Genomic DNA, 25,446 nt, shown 5'->3' with positions numbered 1-25,446 from the left:
GGTCAAAGGACCCAATAACTCTCTCATTTCTCAATTAGCTGGTTAATTTTATGGATGGGGTCAGTTGTTACGACCCACTTCATAAGCGAGCCTGTTCTCCCTTTTTGTGAATTAGTATAATAATAATGTTTTTCAAAGCTGTAGGTAGAGAGCATTCTTGCAGACATCTTGTGTAAAGTTCAGCTTGTTTTAATACTATTATTAAATCAATTGTTTAGGCCATCTGCTGATTTGCCTCTTTTCAATAATGCTTGCTTTATTTCTCCTACTGTTACTTTTGGTAGTGGCTCAGGTATTTCAATATCTACAAGCAAAATTATTTCTTATATCCCCTGCAAATTTCATCACCCCATCAGTTTTGTTGATAATATTTCCATTTCTATCCATTAAAACAAACTTATGTTGGCACAATGTTCAAGTCTTTTTATCAATATAATACTTCTTTCTTTAGTGTTTCCTTAATTTTGATCTGACTGTGTTTACGAATATCTTGTGTTTTTAGCTTGTTTATTGTTTTAGATAATTCTAATCTAAATTAATCTCTTTTGGATTTTAACCTCATTTCAAATCTTTTATTTATTATGTTTTTGGTCTTTTCTGATAGTTTTCCTTATTCTTATTTAGGAACTTTTCCATCTATGTCTTGTGCTGATTTCAATATATACATAAAATCAACAGAAAGGATGAATTAAAAAAGTATTTATTTATAATACAATTACATAATGCAAATAAAGACTATGTATATATATATATATATATATATATATATATATATATATATATATATATATATATATATATATATATATATATATATATACACACACACACACACACACACACACACACACACATATATATATATATATATATATATATATATATATATATATATATATATATATATATATATATATATATATATATATATGTATATATATATATATATATATATATATATATATATATATATATATATATATATATATATATATATATATATATATATATAATCTATTAAATAAATAAAAATAGAGCCATTTTTTTTTCATTTATTTTGGTCTGAAATACAGGAAAAAAATATTAAAAACACTTGACTGATAAAATCAATCGAATAAAAGAGAATATTAACAAAAGAATGGGAAATATGAAGAAATGAAATAAAAGAAGAAACAGAACTATAAATAAAAAGCATAATAGACTGAATAAAAATAAGTAAAATAATATAAAATAAAAATTAGGGAAAACTATGAGAAATTAAGGAAATTGAGGAGCCGATGTAAAGATAAAGGTTTAAACCGACAACTGAAATGACAGATACTGTTTACTCGTGGTAATACGGTGATCTTAGAACTGTGTCCTAATTTTAGGTATTTTAAGGTAATTTTAGGTGTAATTAAACGTTTTTAGAATATAATTTGGTAGATTATGCTGTTATATAAGTATATATAATAGGCAGACTACATTAGGTTATTATAGTATGTTACAGGACGAGTTTAGTATACCAAGTGACGGAGATTGTAGAAAAGTCTCGAGGTAGAAATGTATTATACAATATCCATAATATAGAAAATAAATGTTTGTCTGTTGTATTGGCTAGTATTTAAATAATTCTCATGACAATATTTTGTGAGAAATGACAAGTTTTTATTTATAAAGATTTTAGAATTGGAAAAACCAAATCTATAACATTCCCTAAGGTTCCCTGGTAAATATTTGTGGTAATATTTCGGTAGAGTCCCACCCAGCGTAATTACCGCCTGCCAGTACAAAGGAGCGAAGCGAGCCCTTGGCCGAGCAAAAACCATCAGGCTCTATCGAAATATTACCCAATTCTAGTGGATTTTGCTTAGCCGTGGGCTCGCTTCACTCGCAATAAGAAAAAAATATCCATCTCCTATGTACTGTACTAGCATGCCGGTGTGACGGTCTGAACGATCCCCCGGTCTCAGAATTCTCCTTGACATTGTATAATGGTTCTTTCCCGCCATTAGCTCGCTTCACTCGCATGAAAATAAAACATCAAGATCGTATGCACTGGCAAGCGGTAATGTTGAGCTGCGCACGGTAACATTACAGGAAAGTAAAACATCAACCTCGTATGCACTGGCAAACGGTAATGTTCGCGCATGCGCAGATTATCAAGGAGAATTCTGAGACCGGGGGATAGTTCAGACCGTCACACCGGTAATGTTGCTGGGTGGGACTCTACCGAAATATTACCCTGTCCTCATGCAAATAATTGGTGGAAAGTCATCCTTTTTTAAAATTTGTCTCTGCAGTGTTCAATCTTAAGTATTTTTACTTTTTTACCTATTTTTAATCTACCTTTCAATATTTTACCAAGCTCGGGTAGTGCGTAGGTGGTTGGGTCGCCAATTTTTAGTCCGCCGAAATACTCGCCCACTCGTGTACCGCTTGTCAGAACAGGAGTTATAAAATAATTCTTAATTGCGAGCATATTAAGTGAATAATTAGCGTTAGTTCTTTAGCGAACATACTCGTAGATACAATAAAACCAAGAAAAATTTGGGTGATGACGACATGAAGGATTTTCGTTTTCTATGCAAGGAGTACCCTGAGCTCTTACGGCCGAACCAGCTTTTACCCCGGGATAATCATATTAAGTATTTTGTTTTGTATAATTCGGAACAAAACGTATTAGAAAATTATATACAGTTATGGTGGCCTATGTCTGGTGATAGCCAGACGTGAGTTCGAGTCCCTCTCAAACTTGTTAGTTCCTTTGGTCGCTGCAAGCTAACCATCCTTGTGAGCTAAGGATGGGGGTTTTGGGGGAGCCTATAAGTCTATATGCTTAGTCATCAGCAGTCATTGCCTGGCCCTTCCTGGTCCTAGCTAGGGTGGAGAGGGGGCTTGGGCACTGACCATATGTATATGTGATCAGTCTCTCGGGCGTTGTCCTGCTCGATAGGCAATGTCACTGTCTCTTGCCTCTGCCATTCACGAGTTGCCTTTAAACCTTCAAACCCAGTGGGCCAAGTACCCAGAGGTTAAAACAGTCTTTACCAACCTTGCCCACTACTTTCTATTGCTTAGGGTTTCATCAGGGACAAGATTTCAATCTATTATTTCATCTTAATTAACTCTATCCATCCTTTTGCTGTACGGACAACGAGAGGAAAAAATGTAACTAGGCAGAAGTTACGCAAAATATGAAGAGTAATCAACTATTGTCATAACGAAAATTAAGAGCCTTTAATGTGTAATCATCTGAGAGAGAGAAAGAGAGAGAGAGAGAGAGAGAGAGAGAGAGGGAGGGAGAGAGAGAGAGAGAGAGAGAGAGAGAGGGGGGGGGTATGTATGTATGTTATCCCTAAGGTAATTTCATTTTGCTTTTAAGCTTTAACATTAATTATGCCATTGTTTTTACTTTATACTACCTAAAATAAATAACAAACATCTATCCTTCTTCATTTCTTTCAACATATTTAAACTAGTAGCCTATGAATTTATTCTCTAAACTATTCTGTCAATGATTAAAGTTTTGTTATAGTCCTTTGTATCTAAAGCCTATTACAGGATTTTGTCTAGAATAGATAGCCGAAGCCTTTTCGTAAATTGCCAGTCACTATCAATTGGTTAAGGCAAGTGTCTTATCAGAGTCAATATTTAAATTCCTATTTGTATGAGACTTGACATGAGCCTATTAATATTTGTGTTCCAGTTTGTATTCTCAATGAAAACTTATTAATGTTTCAGCGATGTTTTGCGTAGCTGCTTTCGCCTTCAAATACCAGCCGCATTTGAATGTGCTTTTGAAGATGAGCCAGCAATCCAGGTAGCCGTTGCTTTTATTCTGAACCTATTGAAGCTTGAAGGACGTATGCTATGAGTGATGCTTTCAAGTTTTTTCCCTGAGTGAGTATGTTGTCAAATTGTCAAACTACTGTACATAAATAATGGATTTACATATAATCTTACGATGTTTTAGAAAAAGATTATGAATATATGTGCGCAATGAACATACTAAAGTCTTGCATAGATATTTCTATGGTTCGGTATGAAGTGAACATTTCGCCGACCGATTTTTCGCTGAAAGGTACAGCACCATTATGGGAATATTTTTCTTTGCTAATAGAGTTATTGAACAAAGAGAGAAAGAGTTATTTTAAAATACTTTTGATATTTTCATTTACAAAAATTTTAGATTATTCCATCACTCTTTACAAACGCCTTCGCTCCTTATAGGGAATTTAGTTTCAGCGAAGCTGGAAGATAGCCATAAGACTTTTAAGTGGAGTTTGTTCCGTTACCGAAATACAAATCTTAGCTATTTACATAGGGGGTATTAATTTCGGCGTAGCTGAATGACGAGCCATTAGATTTATAACGAGGGTTAACTACCCTCTCGCTAGTTAGCGAGGGGGTAGGGGAGGGGTAGCTAGCTACCCCTCCCCCCTCACACACCGGTGAACTGATTCACTTCACTTTTGGCTCGGGTGATGGTCAGACGTGTCTGTTCTCACCCTCGCATTTTTACAGCCTTAATCTTTTTTTGCTTTTTCTTGCAGTTGTGTGCACGGAAGTTGGCCTCTACCTCTATCATGCGGAAGTGCCCTGGCTTACCCGACCGCCCTTGTGGGACGTTCATGTCGGCGGTCGAGAAGGACCCTCACACCTTGTGTCAGTACTGCAGAGGTCAACGGTGTGATAAAGACAAAACTTGTAGGGAGTGGTCTACCTCCCAGTGGGAGAGGTTTTCCCGGCGACGGAAGAAGAAGTCTAGGCGTGACCTTTCTCCTTCAAGGGCTTCCTTGAAGAAGGAAGGTACCAAAGACTCTTCTTCCGTTGCCTGAACCTCCTCCGAAGCTCCCACTCGATCGGTCTCTCGTGAGAGGCCGTCGAGTGGTAGCGTAGGCCATTCTTTTGTTGCCCAACCTCGGGGTTCGGGAGAGGGAGTTGCCTCCCATAGCTAGGCAGCTCCTCCTCCTCCTCCAGGGGAGGATATTAATAACTGTATGTAATGATGATTTGTTGCAGCTTTGGGCTTCCTTGGGGCTTAAGGGCTCGCCCTCCAGGGAAGCCCTGTTTGACCTGATCCAGTTGGGTGCAGCTGTCAAACAGTCACCGGTGATAGCAGAGGTAGATCCTCTGTCTATTGTCGACGTTGTTGTGGCACCCGAGCGATCCTTCGCCTGCGCGCAAGCGCTCTCCAACACGCCCGCGCGCCCACGTTTCTGATCGCCGAAGGTCTCCTACGCGCCCACGCGCTATCTCACCTGTGCGCAGTCATTCACCTTCTCGCCCTACGTGCCATCGCTCGCCAACGCGCCATCGCTCGCCTGCGCGCCGTCATTCTCCCGGCCGCCAGCGCTCGCCCTTAAGACCGCGTGCACCCTCACCTGCGCGCACTTTCGCCTGCGCGCCCACGTGCCCACGCGCGCCCGCATCTCCGCGCGCATGTGCGCCAATGTTCGCCCGCGCGCGAACCTGCGATTTTTCAATATTAAACTTACCCGATAATCATGTAGCTGTCAACCTCCGTTGCCCGACAGAATTCTATGGAGGGATACGCCAGCTATCACAATACTAGAAGGGGGTGTACTTACCAGCGCCACCTGTGGCCAGGTACTCAAGTACTTCTTGTTGACACCTCCTCAATTATTCCTCTGTCGTGCTTCCGGCAAGACGTTCTGGGATACGCTTATGTTCTTGGAGTATTTTCACGACTTTGGTGAAGTATTTCTCTTTGATTTCGGCTGTCGCTTTACTGGAAACTTCTATATTAGCTTAGTTAGCTTTTGGAATTAATTTGATTAATTATGGTGACGAAGAGAGTATGAACTCTCTTTCACCTTTAAATGGCCGACCCTTCCCTTAGACGGAAGTGTTGGTGTCTAAGAGAGTATAGACTCTCTTTCTTAATTTTGCTTAACAAAAGTTATAGATTTATTTTATATCTCTCCGCCTCTTATAGGCCTCTTCGATTAACTTCCTTTTTTTATAAACTTATTAAAATTAATTTTTATATTTGTTTATATTCGACCTTCCTAATAGTAGGCGGTCTTTTCTTGGTACCGAAGTTAATTAACATTGAGCCCGTCATTTCGGTTTTACCTGTTAACATATTATGCTATTTTAATGTCTTTGAAAGAATTTCTTTGATAGTCTAGTACTGTTTTCAAAGTTGAACTAACGTTTTGTTTTGTCTCTGCAGTTGTTGACGTTCAGAACGTTCAACTTGCACTCTATCGTTACGATAGAGAAAGAATTTTCACGGTTTCACATTGCAGTAAGAGTAACCGTGTCTAGCGTTTTGTTCATTCTTTCTTAACTTAATGGTTTTAATCCTAATAAAGGAACTTTTCATTTTGGGAAATATTTCAGTTTTTTCCTTTAACAATAATATGTTTTAACGATATATATGATTGGGCTCTTCTCTCAGGTTCTAAGTCAAGAGAGAGAGAGAGAGAGAGAGAGATAGAGACGGAGGGAGAAAGAGGAGGATAAACGTTTCATTCAAGCCTGCCAGGCGTACGAGTAACGTTGTTATCGTTTTTGCTCTTCTCCCTAGTCTCTTTAGGGGAAGAAAGTAAACGTTTCTAGAGTGATCTAGTGTTTAGTCTCTTTCCAGCCACTGAATTATTTATCTTTCATTAGATTTTTCTGTTACATTGTAATTCTGTTTTCGCAATTACTAACTTTTGAGAAAGGATAGAATTGCGTGTTTCAGGTACAAACCACTTAAAGTTTCGAGTACAGTGAAATAAGTGCAAACAGAAAATCAAAGTGATAAGTGATTAGCGCAAAGTGTGTCAGTGTTGTGCGTGAGGGTACTTCTGTGCGCGCCAGTCGTTCTCCCAGTCCGGGACCTCTTGCAAGCTCCCAAGCCCAGGGGAGAAGCAATGTCGAAGGACAAAAGGGTTCAGCAGGCCTTGATCGGCGCACAGAAGTATCCTCGGTGGTTGTGGGCGTGTCTTACCGAGACCGTCACTCCCACCCGCAGACGATTGAGCCCTTATTTTGCTCGTCTGCAGAAGAAATTTAGGGGAGAAAACGCTGGTCTCAGGTCTCAAGACCTCTTAAACATAAAGTCCAGACCTATGCCAGACGTACGAAGTTAGAGTTCAACAACCCGGATGCAGTCTTTGGGTTAGCTCTGACTCTCCTCAGTCATCAGTTGAATGCACTCCGCCTAAGAGGAGTAAGGTTCTGCCGCAACAGATCTCTGCTGTTAAGGCTTTACCTCAGCAGACCTTAGTGTCTGCCGACCCCAAGTTGACTCTACTGCAGTCCATGCAGTCACAACTTTCGGTCTTGATGCGTGAGTGTCGGGCTGAGAGTGTTGCGCCTCCGCCTCCGCCTACACTCCCTCCGCCTGCGCTCGCTCCGCCTGATCGCAGTACCACCTGCCAGGCGTACGATGTTGAGCCACGTTCTGAGTTGGCTGTTCCCAGTGGTGCTCAGCCTCCGCCTTCTTTAAGGCAACCTTTACAATGGGATCAGGAGGATTATACCTCTCTTCCTCCGCCTCCACTTGCTGCTCCACCAGTGATGCAACACTCGGTTGAGGTACAACAACCTCTCCCGTCCTTGAGTCAGTCTCCTCAGCTCTCGCTGCAGCGAGCTCAACCCTCCACAAGGCAAGCACCACTACACCTTAGCCTTGCGCCTCAGGAGCCTCAGCTTGCGAGACATTTACCTTGTTCTGCGCAGCCTCTACCTCATCGCGCTCCGCTCACACCACAGGAACAGGAACTTGCTACTCCGCTTCCGCCAACCGCTCAGCAAGCGCAACCCTTGGGTTCAGCCACTCATGCCAGGAGTCAGCCTCCTCCACCCATGCGCCTACCTTCTGCTACTTCCTTTGATCAGCCTTTGCAGACTGAGCCTCAGGTGTTCCCTCAACAGAGTCTTGAAGAGGAAACCACAACTATTGTTGTTCCAGCTCGTTCTGACTCTGCTGTTCAGCATACCTTACCTCCATTTTCAAACCTTATGATAATGGAGGTTATTTGTATTACTTATAAAAATATATTTGTATTCCTTGCAATATATTTTTAACAATATCGCAGAATATGGCAAAAAATATGAATCATGAGTTATGAATGTAAGGTAAATATTATGTTGATATTTAAACCCATGCAAGCATGCATAAAGCACTCTAGCACTGGTCATGGAATTTCTGAGAAATGTTAAACGCCATGCACACGCTCTGCTTACCTTACAGCATGCTCTACATACAGCATGCTCTGCTTACAGCATGCTCTGCATACTACATGCTCTGCATACAGCATGCTCTGCATTCAGCATGCTCTGCATACAACATGCTCTACATACAGCATGCTCTGCATACAGCATGCTCTGCATACAACATGCTCTGCATACAGCATGCTCTGCATTCAGCATGCTCTGCATACAACATGCTCTGCATACAGCATGCTCTGCATTCAGCATGCTCTGCATACAACATGCTCTACATTCAGCATGCTCTGCATACAGCATACTCTGCATACAACATGCTCTGCATACCTTACCGCATGCTTCTCAGTCACACATCTTTGGTTGTTGCCAACTCACTAGACTGTCAAGCAGTTTCATAACGTTGCCTTCTAGTCTGCTGCTTTTGCACCAGTGAACCCTCACTGAGAGAACTTAGCTTTTCTAGGATATGGTCCCTGTAGATGAGAAAGTTCTTTTCTCCCTCCTTCTGATATTCCCTTGAGGACTCTGTCATTTGGAGGGAGCCTTTAGCTGCATAGCCTCCTATGGACTTTTATTTAAGCGTAACATGCTTCCAGGGAAGGTAATGGTTCCACTTCAGTCGCTAATCCCGTCTGTTACCACACCTGCTCCCATAGACCTTGAGCTGTGTTGCAAGACATGCAGTCCAAGCTTAGTCCTTGTTAGAGGATTTTTTGTTTACGGAGTCAATGTGTCACGGGGAAGACGTTCAACAACCAACAGAAGTGACTTGTTGTGACGCAGTGCGGCAACCTCAGCAACCCGATAAGGAGTTGTCTGTACGACCCAGACAGTCTAGACATTCTCTAGCGTGGTGTAAGAACAGCTTTCTTCTCAAGGAAGTCTACCTTTGGCTGTTCAGAAACACGACCGCCGTCTCCTCTCGGACGCATCAGACACGGGCTGGGGTGCGACTTTGGACGGACAAGAATGCTCGGGAACATGGAATCAGGAGCAAAGGACACTTCACATCAATTGCAAGGAGTTGTTGGCGGTTATTCTGGCCTTGATAAACTTCAAGTCCCTCCAGCTTAACAAAGTGGTGGAGGTGGACTCTGACAACACCACAGCCCTGGCTTACATCTTCAAGCAGGGAGGGACTCTTTCGTGGAAGTTGTTCTAGATCGCAAGGGACCTACTCATCTGGTCTAAAGATCGAAAGCTAACTGGTAACGAGGTTCATTCAGGGCGGTATGAATGTCATGGCAGATCACCTCAGACGGAAGGGTCAGGTCATCCCCACAGAGTGGACCCTTCTCAAGAATGTTTGCAACAGACTTTGGGCCCTGTGGGGTCAGCCAACCATAGATCTGTTCACTACCTCGATAACCTAGAGACTCCTGTTGTATTGTTCTCCGATTCCAGACCCAGCAGCAGTTCACGTGGATGCTTTTCTGCTGGATTGGTTCCATCTCGACCTGTATGCATTCCCGCCGTTCAAGATTGTCAACAGGGTACTTCAGAAGTTCTCCTCTCACAAAGGGACACGGCTGACGTTGGTTGGCTCCGCTCTGGTCCGCGAGAGAATGGTTCTTAGAGGTACTGCAATGGCTGGTCGACATTCCCAGGACTCTTCCTCTAGGAGTGAACCTTCTAAGTCTACCTCACGTAAAGAAGGTACACCCAATCCTCCACGCTCTTCGTCTGACTGCCTTCAGACTTTCGAAAGACTCTCAAGAGCTAGGGGCTTTTCGAAGGAGGCAGCCAGAGCGATTGCCAAAGCAAGGAGAACATCCACTCTCAGAATCTATCAGTCTCAAGGGGAAGTCTTCCGTAGCTGGTACAAGACCAATGCAGTTTCCTCAACCAGTACCACTGTAACCCAGATTGCTGACTTCCTGTTATATCTAAGGAAAGTAAGATCCCTTTCAGCTCCTACGATCAAGGGTTACAGAAGTATGTTGGCAGCGGTTTTCCGCCACAGAGGCTTGGATCTTTCCACCAACAAAGATCTACAGGACCTCCCTAGGTCTTTTGAGACCTCAAAGGAACGTCGGTTGTCCACTCCAGGCTGGAATCTAGACGTGGTCCTAAGGTTCCTTATGTCATCAAGATTTGAACCTCTCCAATCAGCCTCTTTTTAGGACCTCACATTAAAAACTTTTCCTCGTGTGCTTGACAACAGCTAAAAGAGTAAGTGAGATCCACGCCTTCAGCAGGATCATTGTTTTCACATCTGAAACGGCTACATGTTCCTTGCAGCTCGGTTTTTGCTAAACGAGCTTCCTTCACGTCCTTGGCCTAAGTCGTTCGAGATCCCAAGCCTGTCCAACTTGGTGGGGAATGATCTGAAGAGAGTACTTTGCCCAGTTAGAGCTCTTAGGTACTATCTAAAAAGGTCTTAACCTTTACAAGGACAATCAGAAGCCTTATAGTGTGCTATCAAGAAACCTTCTTTTCCAAGTTCTAAGAACTCAGTTTCTTACTATTCAGGCTTCTGATTAGAGAAACACATTCTCATCTGAAGGAAGAAGACCTTGCTTTGCTGAAGGTAAGGACACATGAAGTGGGAGCTGTGGCTACTTCAGTGGCCTTCAAACAGAACCATTCTCTGCAGAGTGTTATGGATGCAACCTATTGGAGAAGCAAGTCAGTGTTCGCATCATTCTATCTCAAAGATGTCCAGTCTCTTTACGAGTACTGCTACACCCTGGGACCATTCGTGGCAACGAATGCAGTAGTAGGCGAGGGCTCAGCCACTACATTCCCATAATCCCATAACCTTTTAACCTTTCTCTTGAATACTTTTTATGGGTTGTACGGTCGGCTAAGAAGCCTTCCACATCCTTGTTGATTTGGCGGGTGGTCAATTCTTTCTTGAGAAGCGCCGAGGTTAAAGGTTGTGATGAGGTCCTTTAGTATGGGTTGCAGCCCTGTATACTTTAGCACCTTTGAGTTGATTCAGCCTCCCAAGAGGAACGCTGCGCTCAGTAAGGAAGACGATCTTATTAAAGGCAGAGTAACGGTTCAAGTCGACTTCCTTACCAGGTACTTATTATTTCATTGTTATTGTGGATAACTGATTATATGAAATACGGGATACTTAGCTATCCTTTAGTCTTGTACACTGGTTTTTCACCCACCCCCCTGGGTGTGAATCAGCTACATGATTATCGGGTAAGTTTAATATTGAAAAATGTTATTTTTATTAGTAAAATAAATTTTTGAATATACTTACCCGATAATCATGATTTAATCGACCCTCCCTTCCTCCCCATAGAGAACCAGTGGACCGAGGAATAATTGAGGAGGTGTCAACAAGAAGTACTTGAGTACCTGGCCACAGGTGGCGCTGGTAAGTACACCCCCTTCTAGTATTGTGATAGCTGGCGTATCCCTCCATAGAATTCTGTCGGGCAACGGAGGTTGACAGCTACATGATTATCGGGTAAGTATATTCAAAAATTTATTTTACTAATAAAAATAACATTTTTCCATCGCGCGATCTCAATCGCGATTCCCGCCGGTTTTCGCAGCACGAGCAACCTTGCAAGTCTTCAGGAGCGCTTACTTCCAGGTCATCGTCTTTACGATCCCCGCCCCCCCCCCCCCTTTAGACTGAAAGGAGATATTTCCGCCTTGTTGGAATTGTCTCTCCCCATGTGGAGTTTCTAGTGTACTTCTCATTCAAAAGTTAGACCGCCTTACCTGGAATGTAGTTTGTGTACAGTACTACGATCCCTGAAAGGAGCACCTTATGAACTGCTGCGTCAGACTTCAGGTCTTGACCTGACACTTAAGACAATTTTCATGCTCTCCCTGGCCTCGGTCAGGAGATTCAGTGAGTTACACGGTCTTTCCTATGACGTCTCCCATTCAAGGGGATGGGGACAGGTCCCTGAGTTCATTGCAAAGACTCAAAAATCTAGCTGTAGTGGATCCTAGATTCAGGCACTAACAGATTGAGAGTCTTCATAACGGGTGACCCAAATCAACGGTCAATCATCCCAGTGAGGGCGCTGAGGTGCCACCTCAAACGGATCACGGAAGCTTGTCCCCTAGTAACAGAATGTTTGTTAGCACGAGGAGGGCTAAAAGGAGGGTCACAGGAATACGATCTCTGCGTGGATCTGCAAGGTGATAGATTGCCCCTTGAATCCTGACTCTCCCCACGCAAGGGCGTAAACACAGAGCTCATGATGTTAGGGGCATAAGCACGTCCCTAGCATTTAGGAACTACTCTGTGGTGCAGGAGTGTGGAAACATCAGACGACCTTCACCGCCCTCTACCTGCAAGATGTAACCCACAGGAACAGCACAGAGACGTTCTCCATTGGTCCTCTGGTGGCTGCACAACAAGGTGTCTAAACATCTCATGCTCCCTTGCTGGACAAGTAACCGACGGTTGAGGGTAGACGTGACCCAGGATTAAGTCTGGAATGAATGATAAGAGTGACTGGCTTCTTCTTTCCTTCATCTTCCCCTCTCCTGGGATACAGCACCTTCGGTACGCTGTAAGCTGGCCACCTCCGTGTGCAGGAATGAACAATTTCCCTTGTGTAACCTGATATAGGTTTATATATTTGTTACGTCTCCATTCCCCTAGCCAGGCAGGAATTGGGCAATGTCCAATGGTGAGTTCCATGGAGTCTTATGACTCCAAGAAATCTTACCTGGACAATTCATAATAGTTATCACACAATCACACGGATCCTGGCCGCTATCTTGCGCACATGCACGAGAGATTAGCGACGTGTCCGGGTGTTCCTCTATAAAGTTTGTGCAAAGCACGGAAGAACATCCCTGGTCAAAACCCAGCCAGTTGGTTGGAACTTCCACCTACCTAAGGGTGAGTCTTTGTATAAAGAGCGAAAGGGTTTGTATAGTGTTGGAACAAATGGCAAATTTGAAGGTGATTTGTATTTTTCCTAACGATACAAACAAGCTCTTTATACAGTTTTGTCCTGCCATCATCTGTCCCCCTACAAGTCCCTCCCTGCAATCAAAAGTGACGAGATAGCATGTGTGTGTTTGTGAGCTGGGTAGCCGGTACTGCCCCCACTCCCCCATCCCCACCCCCGCCCCCGCTAACTAGCGGTGTGTAGTTATACCTCGCTAAAAGTCTTATGGCTAGTTTCCAGTTTGCCAAAAGTATATTCATGAAGAGCTCAAGGTTTCTATTAAGAAAAATACAAATTACTTTCAAATTTGTCATATTTGGAAACTTTAATTCTTATCCTCTTTTGTTAATACACTTGTAGTTATTGTTGGTTGTCTGTTATTATTTTTTATGTGAATATTATTTGTAATATATTAACAGGCTTTCTGATGTATGAGCAATTAATGATTTGAATTTAATGAAGGGCACAAATCATTCCTTTAATGTACAAAACACAGGGCTGCATTAAGTCAATAGTTGATGTGTTAACATTTCTATTTTATAGTGTTAATTGCTCCAAATAGTTCATTGAAACCTTTTAAATAAGAGTTTTATTTGTTCCTCTTTGTATACAAACCTATTATTCTTTAAAATAGGAAATATCTTCAATGGTGCTGGAACGCCCGTTGAAATAGTTAACGACAGATGGTGAGCGCAGGTCAGTAGCTCCGTTCCACTGTCCTGTCAAAGACACTTCACTTTTTTCTTTGGCAGCAACGAGGACAGTCCTATTTTTGCATCCTATGCGAGGCTGGTTAATCTTGTTCTCATTCTTTTTAGCTTGAGTGGTTGATAGTGTTTTGCTGTGAATAATGAAAAGAATGATTGCAATTGAAGAATGTACACTGCGATAAATTCACTCACTCTGCACCTAAGTGCCATGATTGTTTGTAATTTTCCCCCGTATACCAAGTGTAAATCATGTCTTGTTAAAGGCACACTTATTCTTTGAGGTTTGGGAAGGCTAAGTTTTCTCTCTGTTCACTCTTAGCAGTGCACATGACAATGCCTAAGAGATTGTTTAGCACTTTGCACTCCTCATCGAGTTTGCGGTTTGCTGAAGCTTCCGGGTATGGCCTGGGGAGGTTGCTTCAGGAGTAGGGAGACTTGGAGTTATGTTGGTGACTTTTTCAATATTAATCTTACCCGATAATCATGTAGCTGTCAACTCCGTTGCCCGACAGAATTCTACGGAAGGGATACGCCAGCGATCACTATACAAGAAGGGGGTGTACTCTCCAGCGCCACCTGTGGCCAGGTACTGCAGTACTTCTTGTTGACACCACCTCAATTTTTCCTCTGTCGTGCTTCCGGCAAGACCTACATGGATACGCTTATAATTTTGGAGTCTTGTTCACGGTTTTTGGTGAAGTATTGCTCTAAGATTTCAGCTTTCGCTATACAGGATACTTGTCTCTTAGCTTAGATAGCTTTTAGATTGATTTGATTAATGGTTAACGATATTTTGCTTTAATTGGAATCCCCCTTGACTGTTCTTTGATTCAAGATGTCCGACCTTTCTCAAGCTCCTCCCCAAAGACGATGTAGGACTTGTATTAGGCGTATTCCGAAGGCCTCGGTTGATCCTCACACCGTTTGTTCCGACTGTAGGGGAAAATCCTGTCAGTTGGAAGATCGATGTGAGGAATGCGCCGAACTTTCGGAACTTGATTTTGTTTGATTCCTTAAGTATACCACTAAGTTAGAGAGAGAGAGAGTTAGGAGGAGTTCGGCTCGCTCTTCGCTTTATTCCTCACCCCATGATCCTCAACCTTTTCCTCCCCCTGTAGTGGCTACCCCCGATCCTACTATTTGTGCTCAGCCTGATATGTCTGATGTTTTACGTGCCATTCAGGCTTTAGGTGATAAAGTGGAGTCGGTAGTGAGTGACCACAAGTTCCTCTTGGCAGACGTCAAGGAACTTAAAGTGAAAAGTGCAGTGGGAAGTGGTAGTGCCAGTGCTGTGCCGAGTGCTAGTGTCAGTGTCAGTGTTGTGCGTGAGGGTACTTCTGTGCGTGCCAGTCGTCCTCCCAGTCCGGGACCTCTTGCAAGCTCCCAAGCCCAGGGGAGAAGCAATGTCGAAGGGCAAAAGGGTTCGGCAGGCCTTGATCGGCGCACAGCAGTATCCTCGGTGGTTGCGGACGTATCTTACAGAGATCGTCACTTCCACTCTCAGACGATTGAGCCCTTATTTTCCTCGTCTGCAGAAGTTTTTTCGGGGAGAAAACGCTGGACTCAGGTCTCAAGACCTCTTAAGCGTAAAGTCCAGACCGCACGAGTTCTACAGCCCGGATGTAGTCATTGGGCTAGCTCTGACTCGCCGCAGTCATCAGGTGACTGCACGCCTCCTAAGAGAGGTAAGACGATGCCTCAACAGACCTCAACTTCTGTTAAGGCTCTGCCTCAACAGACCTCAACGTCTGTTGATCCCAAGATGGCTTTGCTGCAGTCTATGCAGTCGCAGCTTGCGGTATTGATGCGTGAGTTTCAGGCAGAGAAGGTTACACCTCCTCCTGCGAGCGCTCCTCCTCCTCTACGCAGTCCAGTCTGCCAGACGTACGAAGTTGAGGTTCCTCAAGCTACCTCCATGCGTGAGCTACCGCGTTGGGAGTTGCCAGATACCAGCGTTGTGCAGCAACCTCCACCTTCCTTAAGGCAGGAACCTCTTACCACGCGGCAACCTCCTCAACAATGGGGACAGGAGTCTTATGCCTTACAACCTCCTCTACCTTTGAGGCAAGAGTTTCTTGCAGTAAGACCATCCTCGAGGCAGCAACCTCTTGAGGTACGACAACCTCTGCCATCCTTGAGGCAGCCACCTCAGCTCTCGCAGCTGACACCTCAACTCTCGAGGCAAGCACCTCAAGAACTTCAACTCGTGAGACAGGAGCCTCTTTCTGCGCAGGCGCCACCTCAACTCTCGCAGCACCCACCTCAAGAACCTCAACTCGTGAGACAGGAACCGCTTACTGCGCAGCCTCCTCAACCCTTGAAGCAAGCGCAACTCTTGAGACATGAACCTCATGCAATGAGTCAGCCACCTCAACGCATGCATCTACCTCTTTCTCCTCAGCTTGAGCAGTCTTTGCAGCCTGAACCTCAGGTTTTACTACAGTCGCCTCTCACCACGCTTGCTCCCCAGACTCCCGCAGAGCCTCCTTCTTCCCAGCCTCATGACTTTGTCATTACCAGCCCTCATCCTCTTCAACAGAGACTTGAGGATGAATCCGCAAGTGTATATGCACCCGCTTGTCAGGATTCTGCCGTTCAGCATACCGCTGTAACTTTACCTCTCGCTTCTCAACCCTCAGGTGATGAGGTTTCTGAGGAGGAAGCTGCGCACCTGGATGATCCCTCTTCTGACGTGGAGGAACCCAAGTCGTTACCACCCTCCATTGACTTTCGCAAGGTCCTGGCTCTTTTCAGAGAAGTTTACCCGGATCACTTTGTTTCTGCTACCCCTCGCTCTCCTCCATCAGAGTTTTCTCTAGGCATGCAACCTGTTAAGTCTGCCTACACTAAGCTCGTCTTCGCTAGATCTTCTAAGAGAGCTTTGAGAATGTTAGGGGATTGGTTGCAGTCCAAACAGCAACTAGGGAAGACGTCATTCATGTTTCCACCTACTAAGCTGACTTCTAAGGCGGGCGTATGGTATGCCACAGGAGAGGAACCAGGCTTGGGAATCCCTGCCTCTGCCCAGGCTGACTTCTCAAGTTTGGTTGACTCTCCTCGAAGGTCGGCTATGAGGCGCTCTAAGGTCTGCTGGACCTTTTCTGACTTAGACCACTTCTTAAAGGGAGTCTTTCGCGCCTTTGAGATTTTTAATTTTCTCGACTGGTGCCTGGGGGCCTTGAGCAAGAAGACTGCCCCATCTGACAAGGACTCGGCCATGCTTATAATGTCCTGTATGGATAAAGCAATTCGCGATGGTTCCGGCGAACTTGCCTCCATGTTTGTTTCGGGAGTACTCAAGAAAAGGGAACAACTTTGCACCTTCCTTTCCACTGGTATCACCTCTTGTCAAAGGTCTCAGTTACTTTTTGCTCCGCTTTCTAAGTTCCTGTTTCCTGAGGACCTTATCAAGGAATTGTCTGCGGCTCTTATTCAGAAGGACACTCATGACCTTGTGGCCTCTTCAGCACGTAAGGCTAAGGTTGCTCCTTCGGTTCCTAGAACTTACCGCACCCCAGTGGCCGATACTCCTGCTACAAGATTTATTCCGCCCTTTCGTGGCAGAGCCCCCAGCCGAGGAAGTACCCGTCCAGACGGTTTCAGGGGCAGGTCCAAGAAAGGTCCCAAGCCTTCGAAAGGCAAACATTGACTCTCCTCCTCTCCAGACAGCAGTAGGAGCCAGACTCAAGATCTTCTGGCAAGCTTGGGAAAGAAGAGGTGCAGACGCCCAGTCTGTCAAGTGGCTAAGGGAGGGTTACAGGATACCATTCTGCCGCAATCCCCCTCTGACCACTTCTCCCATCAACCTCTCTCCCAACTACAAGGAAAAGGACAAGAGGCTAGCGTTACACCAAGAGGTGTCGCTCCTGTTACAGAAGAAGGCAGTGGTGATAGTCCGGGACCATCAATCCCCGGGCTTCTACAACCGTCTCTTTCTGGTGGCCAAGAAGACAGGAGGTTGGAGACCGGTGCTGGACGTCAGTGCGCTCAATGCTTATGTCACCAAGCAGACGTTCACTATGGAGACGACGAAGTCGGTCCTAGCAGCGGTCAGGCAGGAGGACTGGATGGTCTCGTTGGATCTGAAAGACGCTTACTTTCACGTTCCTATTCATCCAGACTCCCAACCTTTCCTGAGATTCGTTTTTGGAAAGGTTGTGTACCAATTCCAAGCCCTGTGTTTTGGCCTAAGCACGGCGCCTATGGTGTTTACGCGACTGATGAGGAATATAGCGAAATTCCTCCACTTGGCGGACATCAGAGCCTCCCTTTATTTAGACGACTGGCTGTTAAGAGCCCCCACAAGTCGTCGCTGTCTGGAGAGTCTCAACTGGACTTTGGACTTGATCAAGGAACTGGGTCTTTTGGTCAACTTAGAAAAGTCCCAGCTTATTCCTTCCCAAACCATCGTTTACCTGGGAATGGAGATTCGGAGTCAAGCTTTTCGGGCTTTTCCGTCGGCCCCAAGAATCAGCCAAGCCCTAGAGTGCATTCTGAGCATGCTGAAGAGGAACAGTTGCTCGGTGAGACAGTGGATGAGTCTAACAGGGACCCTGTCATCGTTAGCCCTGTTCACCGAATTAGGGAGACTCAACCTCCGCCCCCTTCAATTCCATCTAGCAGCTCACTGGGACAAGAATATGACGCTCGAAGCGGTCTCTATTCCTGTTACCAAAGAGATGAAGACTACTCTCATGTGGTGGAAGACCAACATCCTTCTCAACGAGGGTCTATCGTTAGCGGTTCAGACCCCCAATCTTCATCTCTATTCGGACGCATCAGACTCGGGCTGGGGCGCGACCTTGGACGGACAGGAATGCTCGGGAACATGGAACAAGGAACAGGAAATGCTTCACATCAACTGCAAGGAGTTGCTGGCAGTTCATCTGGCTTTAATGAACTTCAAGTCCCTCCTGCTAAACAAGGTGGTGGAGGTGAACTCCGACAACACCACAGCCTTGGCATACATCTCCAAGCAGGGAGGGACCCATTCGAGGAAGCTGTACGAGATAGCAAGGGACCTCCTCATTTGGTCAAGAAGTCTAAACCTCTCACTGGTAACGAGGTTCATTCAGGGCAATATGAACGTCTCGGCAGATCGCCTCAGCAGGAAAGATCAAGTCATCCCCACGGAATGGACCCTTCACAAGAGCGTGTGCAACAGACTTTGGACCTTGTGGGGTCAGCCAACGATAGATCTGTTCGCCACCTCCATGACCAAGAGGCTCCCTTTGTACTGTTCCCCAGTTCCAGACCCAGCAGCAGTTCACGTGGATGCTTTTCTGCTGGATTGGTCCCATCTCGAGCTATATGCATTCCCGCCGTTCAAGATCATCAACAGAGTCATTCAGAAGTTCGTCTCTCACGAAGGGACACGGCTGACGCTGGTTGCTCCCCTTTGGCCTGCAAGAGAATGGTTCACAGAGGTACTACAATGGCTGGTCGACGTTCCCAGGACTCTCCCTCTAAGAGTGGACCTTCTACGTCAACCTCACGTAAAGAAGGTACACCCAAACCTCCACGCTCTTCGTCTGACTGCCTTCAGACTGTCGAAAGACTCGCTAGAGCTAGAGGCTTTTCGAAGGAGGCAGCCAGAGCGATTGCCAGAGCAAGGAGGATATCCACTCGTAGAGTCTATCAATCCAAGTGGGAAGTCTTCCGAAGCTGGTGCAGAGCCAATGCAGTTTCCTCTACCAATACCTCTGTAACCCAAGTTGCTGACTTCCTGTTACATCTTAGGAATGTTAGATCTCTTTCGGCTCCTACGATCAAAGGGTACAGAAGTATGTTGGCTTCAGTTCTCCGCCACAGAGGTTTGGATCTGTCCTCCAACAAGGATCTACAAGACATCCTTAAATCTTTCGAGACTTCTAAAGAACGTCGATTGTCCACTCCAGGCTGGAATCTAGACGTAGTCTTAAGGTTCCTTATGTCTCCTAGGTTTGAACCTCTTCAGTCAGCTTCTTTCAAAGACCTTACTCTCAAAACTCTTTTCCTCGTCTGCCTTGCAACAGCCAAAAGAGTTAGTGAGGTTCACGCCTTCAGCAGGAACATAGGATTCACATCCAATCAGCAACATGTTCCCTACAGCTCGGATTTTTAGCAAAAAATGAACTTCCTTCACGTCCTTGGCCTAGATCGTTCGAAATTCCTAGCCTTTCCAACATGGTGGGTAACGAGCTAGAGAGAGTTCTTTGCCCTGTCAGAGCTCTAAAATACTATCTTAAAAGGTCAAAACCTATACGAGGACAATCAGAGGCCTTATGGTGTGCCATCAAGAAACCTTCGATGCCTATGTCCAAAAACGCAGTTTCGTATTACATAAGGCTTCTGATTAGAGAAGCTCATTCTCACATGAAGGATGAAGACCTTGCTTTGCTGAAGGTAAGGACCCACGAAGTGAGAGCTGTAGCCACTTCGATGGCCTTTAAACAGAACCGTTCTCTGCAGAGTATTATGGATGCAACTTATTGGAGGAGCAAGTCAGTGTTTGCATCATTTTATCTCAAAGAGGTCCAGTCTCTTTACGAGAACTGCTACACCCTGGGACCATTCGTAGCAGCGAGTGCAGTAGTAGGTGAGGGCTCAGCCACTACATTCCCTTAATCCCATAACCTTTTTTAACCTTTCTCTTGAATGCTTTTATTGTTGTTTTTTGGGTTGTTACGGTAGGCTAGAAGCCTTCCGCATCCTAGTTGATTTGGCGGGTGGTCAATTCGTTCTTGAGAAGCGCCTAGGTTAGAGGTTGTGTAGAGGTCCTTTAGTATGGGTTGCAGCCCTTTATACTTCAGCACCTTAGGGTTGTTCAGCCTCCTAAGAGGAACGCTGCGCTCAGTAAGGAAGACGAACTTATTAAAGGCAGAGTAATGGTTCAAGTCGACTTCCTTACCAGGTACTTATAATTTCATTGTTATTTTGAATAACTGATAATATGAAATACGGGATACTTAGCTTCTTGATATACATGTACACTGGTTTTCACCCACCTCCCTGGGTGTGAATCAGCTACATGATTATCGGGTAAGATTAATATTGAAAAATGTTATTTTCATTAGTAAAATAAATTTTTGAATATACTTACCCGATAATCATGATTTAATTGACCCACCCTTCCTCCCCATAGAGAACCAGTGGACCGAGGAAAAATTGAGGTGGTGTCAACAAGAAGTACTGCAGTACCTGGCCACAGGTGGCGCTGGTGAGTACACCCCCTTCTTGTATAGTGATCGCTGGCGTATCCCTTCAGTAGAATTCTGTCGGGCAACGGAGTTGACAGCTACATGATTATCGGGTAAGTATATTCAAAAATTTATTTTACTAATGAAAATAACATTTTTTCAGGGCTGGTGTAGTGTGAGGTGATTGCCACACTTCAATATGTGCTGAATTTCTTCCTTGCAGACCACTTATGACAAGGGACCTCGATGTCATTTTGAGGGGGCCTGCCAGTGGTATCATCAGGTACCACAGCATGCCCTATGCCAACAAAACTGCTAAAAAGGCTTCCACCTCAGTGAAAGTGAAATTAATAAAGCTAGAAGGGCATAATAAGGCTCTTGAGCTGGTCAACCTGTGCTTATCTGCTTTGTGCATGCCTTGTTAACTTCAGTGCTATTCACCCCTGTATGTACGTGTCACTCCAGGGCCCCTGGCTCCCACACTCCCTGTATCAGTGACTCCATCCCTTTGTCTTTGTTGTGGGTGTATAAGAGAGCGCCTGCTGCTTTCCCTTTGACAGTGGTTCCCAATGTTGTAGTTCCTGTTGTAGCAACCCTCTGTTGTTCTCCCTTTTCTGGAGCTTCATTGTTGATGGTTGCTCAGACCTTGACTTCACTGCTTGCAGAATCGGGGTGCAGGGGAAAGTTGGTTAGAGGTAGATGCGATGATGACGCTCTCATGAAGGAAGAGGACACAGGGACCTCTTCAAAAGCAGTCAAAACCTCAACAGATGCCATGTTGTCCAGCTGCAAATTCCTTAGATCCTGGTCTTCGTCGGTTTGAACAGCATCAGGCAAACTTTGTGGAAAAAGGAGAGGAGTGTAACTTTCATCAGGGGAAAGTGATACGAATGCCATCTGAAGGAAACCCTGAGAGCAAACTGATGTCCCCCTCAAATGAAATCCTCCAGAAGACCCAGCTCTAGAGGAAACCGAGGAGGACACGACAGGTCGAGGAGCGCCAAAAGAAAAGGAGGAGCTATAAAGCTTCTATGGCATCAGGTTAGGCATCATCAGCACATATATCATAAAATCCCTCTTAGCTGCTTTCTTCTTTTTCATGGCAAATGTAACCCACTGCAAAGGCAGCCATAATCTGCACTCATCGCAAAGGAATGACTTTGGACAGTCGCCCCACGGGCAGGAAACACACAGTAGTTGGGGATCAACAGAAGATTTAGATATAATCCAGCCACACTTCATTTTAGGTTTACCAAAAACAAGCTCATGTTTACGCTTCACTATTTAAATTGCAAAGATGAAGAAGAATATAACAACCAAGTTTGAGAGGTTGAGAGGCAGTAAGAGTATTTGTGTACGCCTGCTTGCGGCTGAAGTCAAAAGTGTGTAGTTATAACTAACTAGTTAAGTTTTTAATGACTATTCCAGCTTTGTTGAAATCATACTATACTCCTATTTTAGGACAATGGCTTTGTATTTGTATTGGCGCATACTCAAATAACTTAACCCTTTTACCCCCGGGGTATTTGGAAATTTCCAACCCTTAACCCCCATGGGGTTATTTTTTTCCCAGCACATTTTGCAGTATATTTTTTTTTAAATTGCTCTAACAGCCTTAATTTTTGTCATAGAGAGGTCAGGTTGGTCTCATTCTCTTGGAAAATGCCTGAATTTTCTCAAAACATTATCAAAAATATGAAAAAAAAATTTTTATAGCATTTTTTTGCAAGGACGTACCGGTACGTCTATGGGGGTAAAGGGATGGCTTTTGTGAAACGTACCAGTACGTCCTTTGGGGGTAAAAGGGTTAAGAATTATATTTTATTTCTGTCCTTACTTTAGGTGTTCTAACTTCAGTATGTTACCTTCTCTTATTTCAGAGCTTCCGAAACATCGTCAGACAAACGGTAGTGAACTAAGATTGTCGTCAAAGATTGTAATGGAAAATGTAAGTCCCCATAGCATGTTAAATTTGCAGAAGAGACAGTGGATTATTGTTCCATTACTTTAAGTTTTCTTCTATTAAAAAGAAGAATTTAGAATTAGTAGCTTTACGGCATTCAGATTGAAATGAGATTTCACTTCAAGTGGTTTTTGTACAAAGATTTCTAATATCTGTTTGATATCTATAAGTTATCTGTCATTCTTGCATGTCATTGTTTACTTAATTCAAGCATTTGTTTCTGTGGTGGGAGTTTCTCATAAGTTTTTTCTTAGAGGAAGAGGCTTTTATCAGGAAAATTTGAACATTGAACACTTTTAGTTGTACACTGCTTAGAACTGGGCTAATGGATGCATACTTACTGACCTGTTAAATTTTCATCCTTAATAAATACTTAATTAGTAAGACTGACATGGGCCCCTTAGAGAGACTCCTAAACTTGAGACTGGGTAGTGTGAGAATAGTTAACTAAATTTGGATGGTAATGCTCTACAAAGCAATTGACAATTACTATTTTATGGACTATAAAAGCAAACCTGTGGACTTTCATTATGCTTCGAAACCTGGTGTTTTAATGAAGGCTAAATAAGAAAAAAAGACGTATGTACAAAAATATGGAGGCTGAAATGGATTCAGAACCTTCCTCAGGGTATCCTTTGAAAGGGGAAATGGAAGACCCATTATCCATCTGTCAGGTCAAGCGCGAAAACGGGGATATGGCCGACTGTACTGCATCCTCTCCTGATAGCTCTTTGTTCAATCCTTTTCTAGAGGTGAAAACAGAAGCGGAGGAACACGGGGAATCGGATGAGGGCGATATTAAATGTTCATTTGAAATTGAAGGAAGCAGTGAAGCTATGCTAACGTGCAAGAAGGAAGTTAAAGAAGAAAAGGGAAAAAACAGTTGCAGTAAGAAAAGGCGTTACGTCTGCAGCATATGCGGGAAAGTAATCTCCAAAGGCTCTATGAAGAAACACATGATGACCCATACGGGGGAGAGGCCGTTCCCGTGCGAGTATTGCGGGAAAGCCTTCGCCCAGAAGGTGGCTCTGACGATCCACACGAGAATTCACACGGGAGAGAAGCCCTTCGTGTGCGTGGAGTGTGGGGAGTCGTTCTCGCGGAAGGACCACCTGACAATGCACAAGGTCAAACATACTGGTGAGAGGCCGTATGTCTGTCAGGATTGTGGGAAAACATTCACCCAGACGAGATATCTCAGACTTCACAGGAAAGTTCACGTCCCCACCAAAGTGGAGGTGCTCTTAACGTGCAACGAATGCGGGAAAGCTTTCTCCCAGAAGGAAGTCCTCAAAGTTCACATGAGGAGTCACACAGGAGAGCGGCCTTTCGCTTGCAAGCAGTGCGACAGCGCATTCGCCAGAAGTTGCGCCCTCACTCGTCACATGAGGATTCACACTGGCCTAACTCCCTTCGTGTGCAATGTGTGCGAGAAGGCGTTCTATCAAAGGTGTGATCTGACAAACCACATGAGAGTTCACACTCGTGAGAAGCCGTTCGCGTGCGACTTGTGTGAAAAGACGTTTTCGTGGAGATGTGCTCTGAGGAACCACGCGAAAGTTCACACTGGGGAAAGGCCATTTGTGTGCCTGGAGTGCGGGAAATCGTATCCTCACAGGAAGGTTCTCAAGCAGCATTTGAGGATTCACAGCGGAGAGAAGAGATTCAAGTGCGGTGATTGCGAGGAAGCTTTTACTTACAAGTACCAACTCAAGAGACATATGGAGAGTCACACTTGAGAGAACCGTAGGAAAATGGGAATATGCACCCCAGAAATTATGTGAGGCTCACAGAGTTAGCAACCAGACAAGACAAATCAAATGAGAAGTGAGAGAGATTGCAACAAGACGAACTAATTAAAAGAGAACTATAAGGGTTTGTAACTAGACAAGACGGTCAAATGAGAACTAAAAGAGATTGCAACTAGACAAGATGGTCAAATGAGAACTAAAAGAAATGGCAACTAGACAAGACGGTCAAATGAGAACTAGAAGAGATTGCAACTAGACAAGATGGTCAAATGAGAACTAAAAGAAATGGCAACTAGACAAGACGGTCAAATGAGAGCTAAAAGGGATTGCAACTAGACAAGGCAGTCAAATGAGAGCTAAAAGAAATGGCAACTAGACAAGATGGTCTGAGGAGAACTAAAAGACTTTACAACTAGGCAGGATGGTCAAATGAGAACTAAAAGAGATTGTACCTAGACAAGACAGTCAAATGAAAAACCAAAAGGGTTTGTAACTTTTATCAGGAGAAATATGCGAAGACATAATTTCCAAAAATTAAGCAAAATGTCGCAAGAAAGTCACAGGTCAGGAAACGAAAAACATGCAGTGTAGAGAAGGAAGGAGGGCATTGAATGCATTGTCATTATGCCTTTTATAAACCTAGAGAAGATATAGCGGTGAGGAAAACTATTTTCCAGTGAATGGAAAATTTACGAAAATATATCCGACATGAATATAAACCGTTGTCTTTTAATAGGAGATAATGAGATACAGTTTAATTATAACTAATAGATTAGATCCCAAGAGGAAGAAGAC

General features: G+C 44.2%; 1 protein-coding gene across 1 annotated transcript; it reads left to right on the top strand.

Annotated features, from left to right (window-relative positions):
• Window positions 1-1,299: 1,299 nt before the first annotated feature.
• LOC137626466 (gastrula zinc finger protein XlCGF57.1-like) lies at window positions 1,300-24,903 on the top strand. Its single transcript, XM_068357480.1, has 3 exons — window positions 1,300-1,380; window positions 3,724-3,882; window positions 22,818-24,903. Exon 3 carries the CDS (start codon window positions 23,482-23,484, stop codon window positions 24,637-24,639), a length of 1,158 nt encoding a protein of 385 aa, XP_068213581.1. The 5' UTR covers window positions 1,300-1,380; window positions 3,724-3,882; window positions 22,818-23,481; the 3' UTR covers window positions 24,640-24,903.
• Window positions 24,904-25,446: the final 543 nt, after the last annotated feature.

The sequence above is a fragment of the Palaemon carinicauda genome, chromosome 34 (genome assembly GCF_036898095.1).
Source record: "Palaemon carinicauda isolate YSFRI2023 chromosome 34, ASM3689809v2, whole genome shotgun sequence".
NCBI lineage: Eukaryota > Metazoa > Arthropoda > Malacostraca > Decapoda > Palaemonidae > Palaemon > Palaemon carinicauda.
The sequence above is the reverse complement of the archived record's forward strand: the minus strand, read 5'-3'. Positions and strand labels throughout refer to the sequence as shown.

What these genes read in the sequence shown, in the direction of transcription:
- LOC137626466 (XM_068357480.1), top strand. Translation starts at nt 23,482, where the DNA reads ATGTACAAAAATATGGAGGCTGAAATGGATTCAGAACCTTCCTCAGGG.